The sequence below is a fragment of the Aquarana catesbeiana genome, linkage group LG05 (assembly GCF_042186555.1).
Source record: "Aquarana catesbeiana isolate 2022-GZ linkage group LG05, ASM4218655v1, whole genome shotgun sequence".
In the NCBI taxonomy this organism is placed as follows: domain Eukaryota; kingdom Metazoa; phylum Chordata; class Amphibia; order Anura; family Ranidae; genus Aquarana; species Aquarana catesbeiana.
This window is the reverse complement of record NC_133328.1, coordinates 374,393,483-374,412,221: the sequence shown is the minus strand read 5'-3', so window position 1 is coordinate 374,412,221 and position 18,739 is coordinate 374,393,483. Positions and strand designations below refer to the sequence as shown.

Genomic DNA, 18,739 nt, shown 5'->3' with positions numbered 1-18,739 from the left:
TTTAGGATGCGTCCTCCAACTGAGTCACCAGGCCCCTCTCCAGACCAGCACTCTGCATGATCCTTCCATGACAGATCCTCCCCTGGGATCTTCTCAGTTGTCCAGCTTCTTCCCATAGGACAGACAGCCCAGGACCATTCCTTTGCTGCTGTGGTAGGCCCCAGACAGGCTTCTGGGCCCACCCACACGCTGCAGCGACATGGGCCTCCCGGTTGGAGGACCACGAGGTAGTACTCCTAGCACATACCTGTCGGCCAGGAGGGCCAGCAGGTGGAACGAAACGTGTCCCATAAATACCATCTCCCAGAATGCAACTCGGAGGACCACCTCCACCGAGTTATCTCCGGGACAGAGGAGCACTCATACGCTTCAACATGTTGCCTTTCCAACACCGACCCATGGTGACAACGACACCTACAGGCACAGTGTGAAATTACATGCAACTCAGCCAAGCTGGAACAGAGGCAAATCTGACTATGTATAAACAGATAACCCACTAAATTGACCTATAAGCAGTAGATTGAAAATCTACCAGCGCTACATACCAATGAGTGGTGCTAATGAATAATAAGATTACATAAATAACCATCAACATAAATAAGAAGGTTATGAGCATAAATAGGTCACCATTGAATGGAGATGAAAGGACTGAAGGTGAGTCCTAAAGAAAGTCAGTCCCAACGGTTGACAGGTCTACCACAGACACAGAATTGTTCATATAGGGAAAACCAAGAGCAGTTGGGTTGGTATCTGAAGAAAATGACATCAATGGTTTGATAAAGACGGGTACTCTTACCAGAGCCAATGGACCTGGATGTCAGCGACACCAGGTCAAACAAGCATGGATGGATGGAACCACGATGGAACAGGGAAGGCCCGGAAGGTCCTGGAGGATCATTCAATGGGTATGAATCGATCAGCAATATTCTCAGAGATCCGGTCCTCTCTCAATGGAATCCAAATGATGGAAAGACAGTGACCAAGCAATAGATCACTAGGTGGGAAGGTCAGGCAAGGTCATAGAGCAGGCAATATGTAAAACAAAGGGAGAAGGGCTTCCAATGGTGTAGGTCAAAAAGGTTGGTTGTTTATTCTTCATAAAAAAAAAAACGGCATTCAAATAAAATGTGATCACGCTTTATAAAAGCAATATGGGGAGCGGCGAAACCAAGCCCATTTTAATAATACCTTTTTTAAATTGATTTACCACATATTATAGTATTTATAGAACACGTGGTACAGTGTAATAACGAATTTGATTTAAACATGAACAAATACTGATTAGCACGTCTTTATTCATTTTTTTTTTTTTTTTATATGTCTGAAATAAAATCAGATTCTTCGACCTACAGCTGTTTCTAGAGGTGAGAATAAATGCAGAGCACTAGTTTTGCCAGCAGAGGGAGCTAACTCACAATATATATTCTTTGCCAGGGGACGGCTTTCGACCAGAGCGTTATCCAATCAGAAAGCGCTTTAGAGCTGTAATGTAAACATGGTACGTGAGTGCTGAGTGGGAGCCGGAGGAGAAGAGGCGGGGCAGAGGAGGGGCAGTAGCCTGTCACTCACTCTGTACCGAACTCCTGAAGTTTTCACTATTAATGGCTGCTTCGTTATTGTATGTGCCGAGCTCCGTGCGGCTCACCCTTTCTAAAGCAATGAGGTGAGCTTCCTCTATACGTGTAATGTCACATATCGGGCTGTCTGGGATAATGCGGAAGTGACGGGGGGAGGAATGCTGTAATATCATCACATTGGCTATCACTGTCACCGGTGAACAGAGCACTGAGATCTACTCTCATTCCATGTATGTTATCCTGTGTGAGGACGTGTGACCTCCCCCAGCCTGGATCAGGTGGGTGACCTTTGGTAGTCATTGTGTGAGTGACAGGTCACACTTCATACAGAGGGCTGAGAGGTGGTTGTGCACAGAGCTAGTGATCCAATTAGAACAATTCTCTGTTTATTACCCTCTCATTCATTGTTCTTCTAAATTGTATAATGCAGGATCAAATCAAAGCTAACAAGCCTGCTGGGGGGGGGGGGGGAGTGAAAGCAGACCATTACCTCCTTTATAACATGATATAATGCTAATCTTTACACCTCATTGTATTAATATATAGTAGAACTCATTTTTATATATATTACACATGCCATTTTATTACATACTCCTTGCAAGTACCGGGTTGGACCCCTTTTTCCTTCAGAACTGCCTTTAAAGTGATTGTAAAGGTTAAAAGAAAAAACCTTTGTTTTTTTTTTTTTTTTTTTATTTTGTTTTAAATAACAAACATTTTATACTTACCTCCACTGTGCAGCTCGTTTTGCACAGAGTGGTCCTGATCCTGGTCTTCTGGGGTCCCCCGGCGGCTCTTGCGGCTCCTCCCCACATCTGATAACCCCCCTCGGAGAAGCGCTTTCACAAGGGGGATTACCTTGCAGGCGTGCTCCCGAGTCCAGCATTTGGCGTCCATAGAGGCCGAATGCAGGGCTTGGCCCCGCCCCCCGGTGCTCGCATCATTGGAATTGATTAACAGCAGCGGGAGCCAATAGCTGCGCTGTTATCAATCTATCCAATCAACAGTTGAGAACCCTCGGCAGCGAGTCTGCGCGTCCTCTATTGGATTGAGATCTGGTGACTATGGAAGCCATTGAAGTACAGTGAACTCATTGTCATGTTCAAGAAACCAGTGGTGAGATGATTTGAGCTTTGTGACATGGTGCATTATCCATCTAGAAGTAGCCATCAGAAGATGAGTACAATGTAGTCATAAAAAGATGGACATGGTCAGTAAGGATGGGCACAGATCGGGAAATGTCTCACTGCCTGTGATTACCACTGCAGAGCTTCCTGGCAGGTGTGGGGCATGGCACGTGGAGCTGCAAACACGCCTGAGCTCCTTAATGGTCAGCAACAATACTCAGGTAGGCCGTGGCGTTTAAATGATGCTTAACTGGTACTAAGGAGCCCAAAGTGTGCCAAGAAAATATCCCCCACACCATTACACCACCAGCCTGAACCATTGATACAAGGCAGGATGGATCCATCCTTTCATGTTGTTTACACCAAATTCTGACCTTGCCATCTGAATGTTGCAGATGAAATCGAGACTCATCAGAGCAGGCAACGTTTTTTTCAATCTTCTATTGTCTAATTTTGGTGAGCCTGTGGGAATTGTAGCCTCAGTTTCCTGTTCTTAGCTGACAGGAGTGGCACCCAGTGTGGTCTTCTGCTGCTGTAGCTCATCTGCTTTTAAGGTTCGATGTGTTGTGCATTCATAGATGGTATTCTGCACACCTTGGTTGTAACAAGTGGTTATTTGAGTTGCTGTTGCCTTTCTGTCATCTTAACCACTTCAGCCCCGGAAGGTTTTACCCCCTTCCTGACCAGAGCACTTTTTGCAATTTGGCACTGCATCGCTTTAACTGCTAATTGCGCGGTCATGCAATGTTGTACTCAAACGAAATTTGAGTCCTTTTTTTTCCCCACAAATAGAGCTTTCTTTTGATGGTATTTGATCACCTCTGCAGTTTTTATTTTTTGCGCTATAAAAGGAAAAAGACCAAAAATTTTGAAAAAAAAATTATATTTTCTACTTTTTATTATAAAAAAAAAAAAATCCAATAAACTCAATTTAGTCATACATTTAGGCCAAAATGTATTCAGCCACATGTCTTTGGTAGAAAAAAAAAAAGTCAATAAGCGTATATCTATTGGTTTGTGCAAAAGTTATAGTGTCTACAAACTAGGGTACATTTTCTGGAATTTACACAGCTTTTAGTTTATTACTGCCTATGTCATTTCTTTAGGTGCTAAAATGGCAGGGCAGTACAACCCCCCCCCCCCCCCCAAATGACCCCATTTTGGAAAGTATGTTGAGCCCATTGAATTTTTATTTTTTTTCCCAAGTGATTGAATAATGACAAAAAAAAAATATTTTACAAAAAGTTTCTCACACATGGTTATATGCGGAATTGCACCCCAAAATACATTTTGCTGCTTCTCCTGAGTATAGGGATACAACATGTGTGGGACTTTTTGGGAGCCTAGCTGCATACGGGGCCCCGAAAACCAAGCACCGCCTTCAGGATTTCTAAGGGCGTAAATTTTTGATTTCACTCTTCACTACCTATCACAGTTTTAAAGGCCATAAAATGCCAAGATGGCACAACCCCCCCCCCCCCCCCCCCAAATGACCCCATTTTGGAAAGTAGACACCCCAAGCTATTTGCTGAGATGCATGGTGAGTATTTTGCAGCTCTCATTTGTTTTTGAAAATGAAGAAAGAAAGAAAAATTTTTTTTTTTCAATTTTCAAAACTGTGATGGAGTGAAATCAAGAAAATTAACACCCTTAGAAACCTGAAGGCGGTGCTTGGTTTTCGGGGTCCTGTACGCGGCTAGGCTCCCAAAAAGTCTCCACACATGTGGTATCCCTGTACTCAGGAGAAGCAGCAGAATGTATTTTGGGGTGTAATTTCACATATTCCCATGGCATGTTTGAGAAATATATCATTTAGTGACAACTTTGTGCAAAAAAAAAAAAAAAAAAAATTTTGTCTTTTTCCCGCAACTTGTTTCACAATATAAAATATTCCATGGACTCGACATGCCTCTCAGCAAATAGCTTGGGGTGTCTACTTTCCAAAATGGGGTCATTTGGGGGGGGGGGGGGTTGAACTGTCCTGGCATTTTATGCACAACATTTAGAAGCTTATGTCACACATCACCCACTCTTCTAACCACTTGAAGACAAAGCCCTTTCTGACACTTTTTGTTTACATGAAAAAATATTTTTTTTTTTTTTTGCTAGAAAATTACTTTGAAACCCCAAACAATATATTTTTTTTTTTAAAGCAAAGGCCCTACAGAATAAAATGGTGGGTGTTTCATTTTTTTTTTTTTTCAAACGCCTTTTTTTGGGGAAAAAACACTTTTTTTATTTTTTTTTATTTTAATGGACTAAAACGCACTATATTGCTCAAATGTTTGAAATAAAAAAGATGTACTTAGGCTGAGTACATGGATACCAAACACGACATGCTTTAAAATTGCGCACAAACGTGCAATGGCGACAAATTACATACATTTTTTAAATCCTTTACAGGTTACCACTTTAGATTTACAGAGGAGGTCTACTGCTAAAATTACTGCCCTCAATCTGACCTTTGCGGTGATACCTCACATGCATGGTGCAATTGCTGTTTACATTTGACGCCAGACCGATGCTTGCGTTCGCCTTTGCGCGAGAGCAGGGGGGTACAGGGGTGCTTTTTATTTTATTTTTTTTGCTTTTTTATCTTATTTTTAAACTGTTCCTTTCATTTTTTTTTTTTTTTTTAATCATTTTTATTGTTATCTCAGGGAATGTAAATATCCCCTATGACAGCAATAGGTAGTGACAGGTACTCTTTTTTTTTTTTTTTTTTTTTTTTTTTTTGAAAAAAATTGTGGTCTATTAGACCCTAGATCTCTCCTCTGCCCTCAAAGCATCTGACCACACCAAGATTGGTGTGACAAAATGCTTTCCCAATGGTAAAAATGGCTGTTTACATCCGGCAAAATCTAAGTCATGAAATGCTTGTAGCTTCCGGTTTCTTAGGCCATAGAGATGATTGGAGCCATTCTGGTCTCTGATCAGCTCTATGGTCAGCTAGCTGAATCACCGGCTGCATTCTCGGGTTCCCTGTTGGGACAGGAGAGCCAGAGAAAACCATGGAAGACAGTGGGGGGGGGGGACATTCCCTCCCACTGCTTGTAAAAGCTAGGATTGCTTTTACATAAAAGCCGACCGCTGGCTGAAAAGAATGATACCAATCATAAACCTGCAGGCATCATTCTGGTATAACCACTCAAAGTCCAGCAACATACCAGTACGTTGCTGGTCCTTGTTGGGCATGTATTGTAAACTTTTTTTTTTTTTTCATGCAGCTTGTGGGCTGCATGAAAAAAAGAGATTGATCGGTGGGTATGCCCACCATTAGAATACCTCCCTTCATCCACCCACTTCTAATGATGGGCATACATGCACCATTTATATATGGCGAAGCATGGGGGCATCCGCCCCAAAAGTTAGGGCAAATTGCTCCTCCGCCCCTGCTGCCCCCATGCTTCGGCATATATGCTCCTTCTTTTTTTTTTTTTTCTTTTTTTTTTTTTTTTTTTTTTTTTTTTTTTAACTGTGGTGGTGAAATCATCCCCTACAGTGCTGGAGTCACGGCTTTAAGTATCATAGGAGCAAACGTTGTTGCTGTCAAGATAAATAAATCCGCGCTGCAACTGAATGGCGTACCTGCTAAGCAAATGATGGTTAACAATAAAACAAAGTAACATTACAGTATAACAGTAAGACATACCATACCTGCAAAGCAAATACAAAACAAAATAGTAAAGAATAAAACATTTTTTAAGGCAACCTGTGCCTAACATATATATATATATATATATATATATATATATATATATATATATATATATATATATATATATATATATATATATATATATATATATATATATTATAGCATGGGGGCATCTACCCGCAAAAGTTAGGAGCAAATCGCTGCTCCGCCCCTGCTGCCCCCGTGCTTCGGCATATATGCTCTTTTTTTTTTTTTTTTTTTTTTTTTAACTGTGGTGGTGATATCGCCTCCGACAGCGCTGGAGTCACGGCTTAATGCATCGTGGGAGCAAACGCTGTTGCTGTCAAGATAAATAAATCCGCTCTGCAGCTGAATGGGGTACCTGAAAACAAAAAATCGTTCACAATAAAACACAGTAAACAGTAAATTATAAAAAAATTACATACTGAAAAGCAAACATGATAAAACATAATAACAATAAAACATTGCAGAATAGAATACAGCAAAAAAGAGCAGAACAATAGAGAGAGAACAATAAAAAGACAACTATTTTTGATTTTTTTGTGTTTTTTTTTTTTTTTTTTTTGTAACTGTAACTTTTGTAACTGTAACTGGTTCCAGGTTCGGGTCTCTCAAAATGCGATGGCATCTTGGGAGACCCTGTGAAAGTGTGCCTAGTCTGTGCAATGCTGTACCCTACGCTAAAACTCAACTAGTGTGTTGTAGTGCTCAAAACATTCACCAATGCAAAGACCAGGATTGTCAGGACAGGAGGGACAATAATAGAGAGTCTCACGCCTATATCCACGCTTTCTACAGACACAACATTTTCTTTGGGGGGGCTCGTTGGGTAGGGGTACTCGGGAGGACATAAGGAAAATGCTTACTGCATTTGGTTGGGGAAGGTGAGGTGGAGCACCGTCTGGAAACAGAAGGGCTCTGACGATCTCTTCCTGGAATTTAAGGAAGGATCCCGTCCATCCTGAAGCTCTGTATAGCACATGAGCGTTCAGCAAAGCCAATTGAAATAAGTATACAGACACTTTTTTATACCAACGTCTGGCCTTACGGGCAACTAGGTACGGCGCCAACAACTGGTCCTGGAGGTCCACCCCTCCCATATTTTGGTTATATTCGTGGACACAGAGGGGTTTCTCCACAATACGTCGCCGTAGTAATTTGGACAGCCGTGTCTGCATGAAGGGAGGTAAGAACGAAAACATTCTTATTATCCCTCCACTTCATAGCGAGCAAGTTATTACACTTCAAGCAGGCTCTCTCCCCCAGCCTAAGAGGGGAATCTACAAGCTGCTGGGGAAAGCGCGGTGCCACATGCTCCAATCTGATGATCAACAAAGTGACTAAAAAGTGGCACGCTGGTGTAATAATTGTCCACGTACAAGTGGTACCCCTTTCCGAATAATGGTGACACCAAGTCCCACACAATCTTGCCAGCGCTTCCTATGTAGTCAGGGCAGTTTGTCGGCTCTACGTGACTATCTCTTCCCTCGTAAACCATAAAACTACATGTATAGCCTGTGGCCCTGTCACAAAGCTTATACATCTTGACCCCTTATCTGGCACGCTTGCTGGGAAGGTACTGTTTGAATGACAAGCGGCCAGAAAACTTAATCAGGGACTCATCAACGCAGACAACTTAATGGACAGTAAACAAGTCTGCAAAATGTTGGTTGAAGTGGTTTACGAGGCGCTGAATTTTGTAGAGCCGTATCTGTCGTATCCAGGGTCTCCACGAGGACGACAGAGTTCATTGTTGTTGAAGTGCATGAACGGCAAAATCTGCTGTTATCGTGCCCTGGCCATGGAAGCAGAGAACACGGGCATATGGTGAATTGGGTCAGTGGACCAATATGACCGCAACTCACTCTTTTTGGTTATGCCCTTGAGGAGGGATAGGCCCAGAAAGATCTTAAATTCGGAAACCGTAATTGATTTCCAATCTCTGGCAAGGGAGGACTGGGGAATAGTGGCAATGTGTTGACCAGCGTACAAATTGCTTTGGTCCACAATAGATCTATAGAGATCTTTGGTGAAAAACACAAATAAAAATCAAGTGACGTAAAATAAACTGTTTCCACCTGAATTTCGGGTTGGCCAGTGAATGGGGGAAGTACGGGTGCTGCAGAAGTGGTGGGTTCCCAATTAGGATTGGCGAATGCAGCAGGAAGGGCACTATGGGCCTGTGTTTGTCGTCTTCTTGGTGGCAGCGGGACACTACTTGTGCTTGCCACCTCGCCAGCTTGAACTGCACTTATGGGACTCGCCACATCACCAAGTGTTACTGCAGTGCTGGATGTATGACCAGGGTGTACTAGGCCGCTGGTGCTTGCCAGTTCACCAGAAGGAATAGCGGCGCTAGTACTTCTCTGCTCCATACGAGAGCCCTGTGGTTCTTGCACCTCAACAGCAGAAGAGGATTGGGATCTGGTACGCCTGACCTTGGCAGGGACCACAACTCCTTCGTCAGAGCTATCTGTCATGGAGCCGCTGCTGTCTACAGGTTCGTATTCTGAGCCTGAATCTGACAGATGAGTGACTTCCTCTTCACTATCTGTCATGCTCAGAAACATGTAGGCCTCTTCACTACTGTACCTTCAATTTGCCATTTTGGGCTCTAAATTTAGTGGTACAGTAGTGAGACTCACAGGTAAAAAAAGCCCCTGACTGTTAGCGACTGTATCAAAACGCTAACAAAAAACTGTTAGCGATCGCAGGGATCAGGCCTGACTCTGTGAATGCTGCAGTTACTTGTTTAGTGTTTTGTAAGTGACAGTGATCGATCGATACTGCACTTTGGGTGGGCTGGGCTGGGCGGAGGGGCAAAACGCAGGTGCTAGCAGGTATCTGGGCTGATCCCGCTAACACTGCGTTTTTGGGAACCCTAAACTGCTGAGGACGCTAGTATAGATGTGATTGGATCAGATATTGATCCGTTCAGATACTGTACCACTAAGAGAGGTGTATGCTGCCTGCGTGGGTGTTAGCGGTACTGGCACTAACCTGACGCTGCCTGGGGCGATGCAGACCCTATCTGATTCTAAATCCTAACTTATATCACCCGCCGGGCAATTAGGGGGTTAAACCTTTATTAGGTAATAAACGGCGGGTACCCTGACACTATAAAAAACTAACCAGCATCACCCGTAACAGTTATACGGTGATCACTGGTGAAAGGGTTAACTAGGGGGCAATCGGGGAGTTAAAACCTTTACTAGGTAGTATATGGGGGTACCTGACGCTAGAAACACCTGATGGCGAACCTAAATACTTACCTGCCTAACTAGCATCACCCGTGACACTAATGACACCAATACAGCGATCAGATAAACGATCGCTTAGTGACACTGGCGACGGGGGGGTGATCAAGGGGTTAAAACTTTATTAGGGGGGTACCCTAGACCTAAAGAGGCCTACCACTAACTGCCCTACCACTTATAACTGTCACAAATGACACCAGTGCAATAATCAGAAAAAAAGAAAACTGCTATTGGTGTCACACTGACAGGGGATGATCGGGGGGGGGGGTGATTGGGGGGTGAAAAGTGTGCCTGCTTGTTTTAATGTACGTGTAGTGTTGGTGCATCACTTCCTCCGCTTCTGTTTACAGTTCAGAAGCCGAGGAAGCATTTTTTTTCTCCATGCAACTGTCGCTCACTGGATATTTTCTCTTTTTCGGACCATTCTCTGTAAACCACAGAGATGGTTGTGTGTGAAAATCACAGTAGATCAACAGTTTTTTCTTTTAAATATTCAGACCTGCCTGTCTGGCACCAACAACCATGTCACGTTCAAAGTAACTTAAGTCTCCTTTCTTCCCCATTCTGATGCTCGGTTTTAACTTCAGCAAGTCGTCTTCACCACGTCTGGATCCCTAAATGCATTGAGTTGCTTCCATGTGATTGGCTGATTAGCAATTTGTATTACCAAGCAATTGAACAGGTTTACCCCTAATAAAGTGGCTGGTGAGTGTGTGTATAATATAAAAAAAAAAAAAAAAAATGTATGGAAAGTTTTAAGTTCTGTATATAATTGTATTCTATTTTGTTTGTATTGCACATTGCCCTCACTGTGCACACGGCACTAATAATGTTTTCAGTACATTTTTGCATTCTTTCGAGTCCTGATTAGAATTAGCCTGCCTATGTTACGCCCCTTGTTACCATGAAAGTACAATTGTAATATTAATGTGATACCTACGTAATCATGTGTATAAAAACCTTCAATTGCGTCATTAATAAAGCAGAACAGTTATTTGGAAAAATGCGGAGTGTAGCTTTTTGTGTCTGTTCCCTACTGCAGTAGTTTATTATTAATTTGGAACCACTAATCAATATGAGGATAGGAGTTGCCTATCTATAAATTTCCAGGTCAGATGGCGAGCCAGCCAGGAGGGGATTTACAGGTGACCCTGAGAATCCGAAATGATGAGCTTGAGATGATCTGGGAATTTCTGATGAATCAGCCAGCTGAGGTAAGCCTTTTACTTACATTTGAGTTATCAGACTTCCTTGATCGGTAAGGCATTTTTGGGACAAATGCTACCTATTTTACTCCCCTTAATCGAACTGTATTGATTGGTGGTTATATGTTATCACTGTCTACTGTCCATCAGTGTTATAGATAAGAAAGGGAAGAATAGTGCTGTTAACAGGTATATGTAGTATATCTGCTAGATAAAGTAGTTTAGAGGCAAGAGGGTATAGGCACACGTAGAGAAGACTGGCTAGTCATTATGGGCATTAAATTAAGTAAGGGAATGAAGGGTAAGAGACCCTCAAAAAATACCCAGCGCAAGAGGAGCGCTATAAAATATATGAACCGAAGGTGCGGTTCTGCCTATACTGAGCCCCTAGATTAATGGTTAGAGTTGACAGGGATCCACAATGGGTAACTGGGTTACCAAAGTCCACAGGGACCAAGAATCATGCAGAGTAAACAGCTATCTATGTGATGTGGATGGATCAAGGGTGACAATTAACACTAGACAAGGACATTTTGACATTAAGTTGTGAATGATGAATTTGGGGTCAGGCACTATAACTAGTAAAGTCAAAACAGAGAAATGAGAGTTAAAACAGAATACTTTATATGTTGTCAGAGAGGGAAGATGGGATGGGCACTATGGCTGCCAGTCTGATCATAGAATCATAGAAGCTAGAGTATGTGAAGTATGGGATTACAATACATGAGATGCAAAGGATATCAGAACAAAATAAGCAAAACAGAATTTAAGCAGGGAATTATTAAAGAGTTAAAAGAAAGTGAGAGAATGATATGCATGTGTTGTGTACAAATGGGGGGGGAAATGTATTAGCGATTTTAGAGAGATATTTGTGTATGTGTGTGAATGCTGGAACCTTTAGTTCTATCTCTTGTTTATGTCATGTATGTAGATGTGACCCCCCCCTCCTTTGCGCTCTTATGAGAGAATGTAGCTGGGATGAGAGATCAGTGATAAGCTGGAAGGACACCGCCAATTTCTGTTTTTTAGACAAAACATTAATAACAAAATGTGCCGGGTTAATTAATCTAATGATAAACAATGTGATCACAATTATTTTGAATCTGTTTTCCAAACATGATAAAATGAAGGTTACATTTAACCATGTAGTACACAAATTGAATATCCTTTGATAGTGGAGACAGTGCATTTAAAAAGGGGAATCTAAGTAAAATGTCCTCCTTTTAAGGAAATATATATATATATATATATATATATATATATATATATGTGGATATATATTAGTATTAGGGTGTGATATTGAGATTATCACTTGAGTATTCATTTCTAATATGAGTTTAACAATTTTATTAATAATACAGATATATTGTAACTGGTTTAGACAACCTTTGGTTGGAAATGAAATCCAGGTTATTGGGGAAATTTGTAAGATGGGATTAGTTTAGATAACAATTTTGTAATTTACATTTTATACAATAGACCCTTATTGAGTGAAAAAAAAAAAAAAGATTAAGATGAGGTTGTTAATTGGAATACAGCTGCCATAATATTTAACAACGCCAAGATGGATGGGATATATATTGTTTCTTTTCTCATCCATCTTGGCTTTGTTAAATATTATGGCAGCTGTATTTCAATTAACAACCTCATCTTAATCTTTTTTTTTTTTTTGCCACCTGACATGGAAATTTATAGGCAACTCCTATTGATTGAAGAAAAAAGTTCAGTGTGCTAATCAAATAATAATGTGAATATGAAAAAATGATAGTTCATATGGAAAATGATGGTATCATAAACCGGAGTTGTGATTCCTCTTTAAATCTTCAGTAAATCTTCTATGGATCTTCTAAGACAGTGCAGAAAAGGGGGCTGCTTACCAGATTTGATGGATACCCACCACAGAGATCATACGAGCCTGAACAAACTCCTCTCGGGGTCAGGAACAGCTGGTCTTTGAATAGAGACAGACTTCCCTCCACGCCTGGTAGTTGAAATTTCAGAGGCGGCAATCAGGAACGCTCTCCTCCATTAGCTGCTCCAGCAAGACCACTCGTAGCAGGAAATAGTATATTTTAAAAGAAAAAGAGGCGCTTCATTGTGCAGTAGTTTAATATGCTTTAATCCATGAATGGACAACTGACAGCAAAGCATTGGCAGGGTAAAACACCGTAGCAATTAAAAAACACAGCCAACGCCAAAGCCGATCAGCCGAGAGTGTGGTGACGTCAGGTCCTCTGGCTCCACCCAACGTACGTTTCTCCTAAACAGGCATCGAGTGGTCGTTTCTCCTAAACAGGCATCGACTGGGAGAGGAGGCTCCTCTCCCAGTCGATGCCTGTTTAGGAGAAACGTACGTTGGGTGGAGCCAGAGGACCTGACGTCACCACAACTACACAATTTCAACTACCAGGTGTGGAGGGAAGTCTGTCTCTACTCAAAGACCAGCTGTTCCTGACCCTGAGAGGAGTTTGTTCAGGCTCGTATGATCTCTGTGGTGGGGATCCATCAAATCTGGTAAGCAGCCCCCTTTTCCTATTTCTGCACTGTCTTAGAAGATTTACTGAAGATTTAAAGAGGAATCACACCTCCGGTTTATGATACCATCATTTTCCATATGAACTATCATTTTTTCATATTCACATTATTATTTGAGTAGCGCACTGAACTTTTTTCTTTATACTGTATAAAACCTCAAGGTTTTTTAGTTGCAGCACTCAGGATTGTTTATGTTTCATATATTTGTGATTTTGTGTATTTTTTTTATGCACTTTTAAAATAGATTTTCACTAATTTAAATTTCACATTGGTTTATCACAGTTGGGGGTAGCGCGGAACGTTTACCATATATTAACTCCTATTGATTAGTGGTTCCAAATTTAATAACTACTGCAGTAGGGAACAGACACACAAGATACACTCCGTATTTTTCCAAATAACTGTTCTGCTTTATTATGACACAATTGAAGGTTTTTATACACATGATTACATAGGTATCACATTAATATTACAATTGTACTTTTATGGTAACAAGGGGTGTAACATAGGCAGGATAATTCTAATCAGGACTCGAAAGAATGCAAACATGTACTTAAAACATTATTAGTGCTGTGTGCACAGTGAGGGCAGTGTGCAATACATGCAATACGGTCTCCTCTCTTTTGATCAATATTTTGATCACCTAACCATACCTGCTATCACCTTTAATCTGGAACCTCCACTGGTGGAGGTAGTCCTGGCCCAAGAGGCAAAAACTCCATTGTGGAGAAAATAATAGCTGAGCAGCTTTTTCATTACAAAATTACTTTTCATTGTGAAAAACAAATGATAAGACATATTTACAGAGTATTGGCTGTACACTCCTGTGGTCAGAATGGCCTTCTAGCTTTTAATTGTTGGCATGCTGACTTATCAGCATATGTAAACACAGACAATTCTACATAAAATGGAAGACAGGCAAATATGACTTCAACATGGCTAAACTACTTTTCAAATCTATCTATCTGATCTATCTGATCTATCTTATCTATCTGATCTATCTGATCTATCTGATCTATCTGATCTATCTTATCTATCTTATCTATCTGATCTATCTGATCTATCTTATCTATCTTATCTATCTTATCTATCTTATCTATCTATCTATCTGAATAAATAGTAGCCTAGACTGTGATTGCAAGAGGAAAACAAATCAAACACAGCGATTTCTTTAATTTTGTCATTTTTGCAGTGTCTGGTGTGGATCCAGGTGACTTTTCCTTCAAGTTTTGCACAGGTGTACATGAAATAGATGCTGTATTAAGTCTCCAAACATTTCCTTATATATATAAATGTCTCTTAACAATCCCACAAGTCACCTGGCTTTAGTTTTAAATCCTTCCAAACTTTTAGGATCTGAAATTGGGGAGAAAACACATAAATGAGTTTGTCAAAAACCTTAAAAGATCAGCAACATTCTATGTGAGATCCAAATGGAGGACTTCAGCTGCTGAGACAAAATATACGCAAGTGAGTTACACACTCCCAAACCAAATTCCATGAGAGTCCAACATCCCCTTAGGGGCTTGATAAAATATAAAAAAAACATTCAGGCAAAGGTTTTCTAGTTTCTTAATCTACTTTTTCCGCTACATTGTAGGGAGTGTAAAAATAAAACCTCAAAACTTCTAGTAAGGACTCTCCCATAAAAATTATTTCCTCTGTTACTCTCTGTAGATTCTGCACTCTGTACTTACAAACTACTTCTGATAACACTTTTTACTGTGGCCTTTGCTGTATCATTTGCCACTGGACATCCAGAAAACATGTCCATACAGACAAAATGCATACTCGGAAGATCCTGACTTGGGCATCTGGATATATATTTTTTGTAATCTCTGGAAGGGATGTTCAGCTTTTGGTAACGGGAAAAACAAGAAGTGGTATGTTTTAAAAAAACAACTGTGGTGAACCCTGGCTCTATCCCATGCTCATTTACTAAGGCAGCCATAACTGCTTGTGACTGATGACACGGTCCATGTGTCAAGCTGGAGGAAAAAGAGTGGCTGGCAGACATAAAAGATGACATTTTTCTAAAATCCTGTTTCATAAGAAGTTGCTCCCTGTGGACCGCTTGTTCTTCTCGTTCTGGGGTCCTCAAAGTGGATTGATTAATCCCATCTATACTGGGCCAGAATTGGGGTGGAATCTGTGAGTTGCACAGACCCAGCAAGTGTCCAGGGCTGTAATGCAGTATCCTTAGTCACCTGGTCTGCTTCCATGTGTGAGTTTTAATGTTTGTATGGCTACCTCAGCAAGAATCTGGATGGCTGAAAACAGCCAATCAAATTTACTTAGCATGCTTGATTGGTTTACCTGCCGACGTAAAAACAAACTTCTGGCCCTTCAAATGGAACCAAAAGCTATCTATCTACTCCTTTTTTTTTTTTTTTTTTATAGCTCATAGGCTTTTCTAAAACATGGAGCTCTGCTTCTTGAGCTGGGGGAAAAGGATCCAATGACTCTGAATACAGAGTATCCTTCTGGGGGAAAACTGCATACTCAGTATAAAACCGGGAATCAAATCTACAAAAAATTCTGGGTCTTGAGGAAGTGTGTTCTGCACTGGGCTCACAGCAGCTGATTCCTACATCATCAGTTTAACACATGTGGTTTTCCTTTGTCTCCAGCCTCCTCCAATAGAGACAATAAGGTGTCTGGATTCAAATGTATGCATCTTTCATTGTTAGATTTGTACATTAAACAAAACAAACTCATATTTTGAACCTTTAATTAGACAAACATTTAGTTAGCTGAGTATTTGCAACGCAGAATGTGGGACCATTAAATATTTTACCAAAATAATGTCTAACTTTGTCTAATAGCACCTTTGCATAAAGCTACAGCTGATATATTGGGGTGAACCCTTCATTACTGGGTCCAGCTTGCATAAATATATTACAATGGCTTGTTTTCTATCATGCTGTTTGTGTAAGAAGTCCAGTTTCATGTTTCAAAAAAGACAACATTTTCCTGGCAATATTATGAATTTCTCATTGCTTGCTCTGTTAGTTTTTAGCTAGATAACACAAGTCCTTAGTTTCCATCCATTATTTTCCTGATGTCATAACATAATAAATTATAACAATACCCTGTGGTCACGCAGAGATATCCAAAGTATTCTTCTGCTTATCCTACTGCACTTACAAGGAAAGGGGGCACATTATTTCACAATGCACACATTCTGCTTTGGATTTCAAAAATAAATAAAAACAAAAGGACCAACAATTTGTATATGACAGAACAGAAAGCTCTCAGCCACATCAAAAACTATACAATTAGCTGCAGGTGGCATATATCCTAACAGGGTGTGTGGACTTGATGTGATGGGTCTGTTATATTTAAATTTTATTTATTATTGCTCTTGCATCATGGACCGCACATCAAGTTGTTATTAGACCTTTAGATTTAATTTTTGTAGAAAAACTTCCTATGTATCCCATCCATCTTGGCTTTGTTAAATATTATGGCAGCTGTATTCCAATTAACAACCTCATCTTAATCCCTTTTTTTTTTTTTTTTCCACTCAATAAGTGCCGGTTCACACAGGGGCGGCACGACTTGCAGGTCGCCTCAGCGAGGCGACCTGCAAACGACTTCCGAGGCGACTTGCAAAACGACTTCTGCATAGAAGTCTATGCAAGTCGCCTCAAGTCGCCCCCAAAGTAGTACAGGAACCTTTTTCTAAGTCGGAGCGACTTGCGTCGCTCCTATTAGAACGGTTCCGTAGCACAGAACGGGAGGCGACTTGTCAGGCGACTAGGTCGCCTGACAAGTCGCCCCTGTGTGAACCGAGCCTTCGGGTTTCCTGGCTGGCTCACCACCTGACATGGAAATTTATAGATGGGCAATGCCTATCCTCATATTGATTAGTGGTTCCAAATTAATAACTACTGCAGTAGGGAACAGTTAAGTGAAAAGATGCGGAGTGTATCTTTTGTGTCTGTTCCCTACTGCAGTAGTTATTATTAATTTGAAACCACTAATCAATATGAGGATAGGAGTTGTCTGTCTATAAATTTCCAGGTTTATGTAAGTATGTATGTGTGAATTTGGAAAAATTCCAGGTATGGCTGTTTATATACATAGGTAAAGTGTTCCAGCCACACCACAGTCTCCACTGATTAATCCTCCCTAGAAACTGGAGACTACTGAAAAAGACACCACTTCTCCAGTCATTGAGCTCCACTTGCTTCTGGGTCTCATGCTGAAAAGCTGCACTCCTGCTTACGGAACACAAGATGCCAGCCAGTCAGCATGGGCGCCATTCAGAGAATGCTTTGCATGTCTCTAAATGTAAAGCGTTCTCTGGATAAGGTGGAGAGTCAGGACGGCCACACCACAGCATCCACTTTGTCCAATCAGAAAATGCTTTACATTCATTCAGATGGTTTAAAACATTGTCGGAATGGCACTCGTGCTGTGTGGCCAACCTCACCTGAGCCGTTTTTTCCACCAGTCTATGGTCCTGTGCTCTGGCATCTTAACCACTTGCCAACCAGGCCTTTTCTGGCACTTTTTGCTTAAGTTTAACCACTTCAATTCTGACGCTTCTCACATACAGTGGGGACAGAAAGTATTCAGACCCCCTTAAATTTTTCACTCTTTGTTATATTGCAGCCATTTGCTAAAATCATTTAAGTTCATTTTTTTCCACATTAATGTACACATAGCACCCCATATTGACAGAAAAACACAGAATTGTTTTTTGCATTTTTGCAGATTTATTAAAAAGAAAAACTGAAATATCACATGGTCCTAAGTAGAGGTCGACCGATATATCGGCCGATATTTGGCGTTTTTTACTTAATCGGCATCGGCTGATTGTGCTGATAAAAAAGGCCGATTGTAACTTCAGCCGTGACTTGCAAATGACTTCTGTAATAGAGTCAATGCAAGTTGCCTGAAAGTTATCTTCTCTCCTCCTCTGGGCAGCCTGCCAAGTCTGATAAGAAGATACATTTGTATCTCTTCAAGTTCTTTTTTATCAATAGACTGAACTCCTGTAGGAATTCTCAGTTTAACCATTTAAAGACTAAATCTTTTCTGACACTTGTTGCTTACAAGTAAAAATCCTGTATTTTCTGCTAGAAAATCACTTAGAACCCCCAAACATTATATATATATTTTTTTAGCAGAGACCCTAGGGAATAAAATAGCGGTTGTTGCAATATTTTATGTCACGCGGTATTTGTGCAGCGGTCTTTCAAACGCAATTTAAAAAAAAAAAAATACAGTAATGAATTAAAAAAAAAAACTAAGCAGTAAAGTTAGCCCATTTTTTTTTCGTCCAAAAGTTTTGATTACCTGTTTTTGTGTATTTAATATTTAAGATAGTTTTTTTTTTTTTTTTTTCTAA

The 18,739-nt window shown here is 40.7% G+C and overlaps 1 protein-coding gene across 4 annotated transcripts in view; it reads left to right on the top strand.

The window, feature by feature from the left end:
• Positions 1-1,503: 1,503 nt before the first annotated feature.
• ECI2 (enoyl-CoA delta isomerase 2) overlaps positions 1,504-18,739 on the top strand; it is a 116,704-nt gene continuing 99,468 nt past the window's right edge. For 2 of the 4 annotated variants that reach the window (XM_073630988.1, XM_073630991.1), the window contains exon 1: positions 1,504-1,663. In XM_073630988.1, coding sequence (XP_073487089.1) covers positions 1,602-1,663 — 62 coding nt within the window. In that variant the 5' untranslated portion in view covers positions 1,504-1,601. Of the gene's footprint in view, positions 1,664-1,706; positions 1,856-18,739 lie in introns of those variants that run through there. The other 2 variants (XM_073630990.1, XM_073630989.1) reach the window with 2 other exon arrangements.